The sequence below is a fragment of the Colobus angolensis genome, unplaced genomic scaffold (genome assembly GCF_000951035.1).
Source record: "Colobus angolensis palliatus isolate OR3802 unplaced genomic scaffold, Cang.pa_1.0 Scaffold446, whole genome shotgun sequence".
Taxonomy (NCBI): Eukaryota; Metazoa; Chordata; class Mammalia; order Primates; family Cercopithecidae; genus Colobus; species Colobus angolensis.
Window position 1 is genome coordinate 89628 of NW_012117888.1, and position 2152 is coordinate 91779.

General features: G+C 42.8%; 1 protein-coding gene and 1 pseudogene across 1 annotated transcript in view; one reads left to right on the forward strand and one right to left on the reverse strand.

Annotated features, from left to right (window-relative positions):
• The window catches only part of LOC105522924 (putative uncharacterized protein encoded by LINC00269), a gene marked incomplete at both ends in the record, with an annotated part of 1899 nt that extends 990 nt beyond the window's left edge, over positions 1–909 (forward strand). The window contains 2 exon segments of the mRNA XM_011957545.1: positions 764–801; positions 835–909. Coding sequence (XP_011812935.1) covers positions 764–801; positions 835–909 — 113 coding nt within the window.
• An 841-nt stretch (positions 910–1750) lies between these two features.
• On the reverse strand, positions 1751–2063 carry LOC105522910 (annotated as a pseudogene).
• Between the last annotated feature and the right edge of the window lie 89 nt (positions 2064–2152).

Sequence of the window (2152 nt, forward strand, 5' to 3'; positions counted from 1 at the left end):
TTTCTTCTTCTTTTTTTTTTTGAGATGGGGTGTCACTCTGTCGTCTGGGCTGGAGTGCAGTGGTGTGATCTCAGCTCACTGCAACCTCCACCTTCTGGGTTCAAGCTATTCTCCTGCCTCAGCCTCCCAAGTAGCTGGGATTATAGGCACGTGCCACCACGCCTTGCTGATGCTTTTGTATGTTTAGTAGAGACAGGGTTTCACCACATAGGCCAGGCTGGTCTCGAACTCCTGACCTCAGGTGATCCGCCTGCCTCAGCTTCCCATAGTGTTAGGATTGCAGGCGTAAACCACCATGCCCTGCCTTCTCTTTCTTTTATAATGACCTTATTCAAATTTTTTACCCATTTCTTTTCTTTCTTTGCTTTTTATTTTTTGAGATGGATTCCCACTCCATTGCTCAGGCTGGAGTGCAATGGTGCAATCACAGCTCACTGCAGCCTCAACCTCCCTGGTTCAAGCAATTCTCCCACCTCAGCCTCCCAAGTAGTTGGGGTACAGGTGCGTGCCACTATGCCCAACTAAATATATAAATATATATATATACACACACACACACACACACATGCACACATATATGAGATGGGGTTTTGCCATGTCGCCCAGGCTGGATTTTTCCAGTTTTTTCTATCAGTTGGTCTTTTTTTTTTGTTTGAGACCAAGTCTCACTCTGATGCCCAGGCTAGAGTGCAATGGTGTGATCTTGGCTCACTGCAACCTCCACCTTCTCCTGCCTCAGCCTCCTGAGTAGCTGGGATTACAGGCACGTGCCACCATGCCTAGCTAATTTTTGTATTTTTAGTAGAGACAGGGTTTCACCATGCTCGCCAGGCTGGTCTCAAACTCCTGACCTCAGGTGATCTGCCCGCCTTGGCCTCCCAAAGTGCTGGGATTACAGGCGTGAGCCACCACGCCTGGCTCGTTTTATATTTTGAATACTAATCCTTTGGAGTTTATTTGAAAATATATCCTTTCAGTTTTTGCCTTGTCCTGTTACTATTTCCATAATGTCTTTTGAAGAAGAGAAGATGCAAATACAGACAAAAATGTAAATTTTAGTATTTACAGCTTATGAATTTTGTGTATTGTTTAAGAAATTGTTCTCTACCTCCAATTTTAGCAAGATATTCTCCTGCATATTTATTTTTTTTTACCAGAAAGTAAACACCAATTTTATTAATATAATAGCAACAGAAGGACTTCCAATTTCTCAGAAGGAAAATAACATGAAACCAGCACCACCTGGTAAGTGTTACAAGATTAAATGTCCACATTTGTTGATCTGATAACTTCCCACCACACACCAAAGGTTTTTCAAGGACAACTTCCACCAGAGCTGCTGCAAGAACACGTTTTTCACTGGGCATAGCTTCACAGTCAGCTCCTCAAGCAGAAGACTGAAATATTGTCTCTTTTTAGAAGATATTGTTTTAGGGTGAACATATCAATATGGAGAACAGAGCTTTGCTTCTCAAGTTCAAAAGAAACCGTGAATGAATCTATCAATTTTTCTCTGATAGTAATGTACCAGAGTGCTCTGTGGGGAATTCTTTTCCATCCCTATCACACATCTGGGTGAAGAGAGAGGAAGGAATGGCAAGGTGCTGGCACACTAGCAGGCACTTCTGGTGATACTCTGGGTTCCGCTCCCTTTCTGCTGCTAGTAGTAGCCATCTTTTTTGCCGGCTGTAGCAGCTTGATGTGGAGGAGGAAGGGGGCCAACCAACAATCACCTCTTACCACCCACCAATCACCTCTTCTTGATGTCATATTTTTTGCGTTCATAGAAGAGGTCTTAGAGATCCCAAATTGGCAATCTTTGGGCAGACATCTCTATCCTTCTCCTGGATGGTGAGCTCCTTACAATAATAGGCATCAGAGACCCCAGGGCCTCCACAGATCATGCAATGCCCCTGGTAAGATCTATACTTACATTCATCACCTATGCACATCAGGGTGCAAGGATGCACCTATAGGAGTCACAAATCACACACTTGCCATCACATTTTTCACATAGCAGCCTGCTTGTAGCAAATGATCAAATCCAGATGATGTTTATCCATAGCTCCCATGTCTCCCATATATTTAAGTAAATTTATAATTTTGCCTTTTAGATATTAACCTTTTTCTTTTTCCTTTTTTTTTTTTTTTT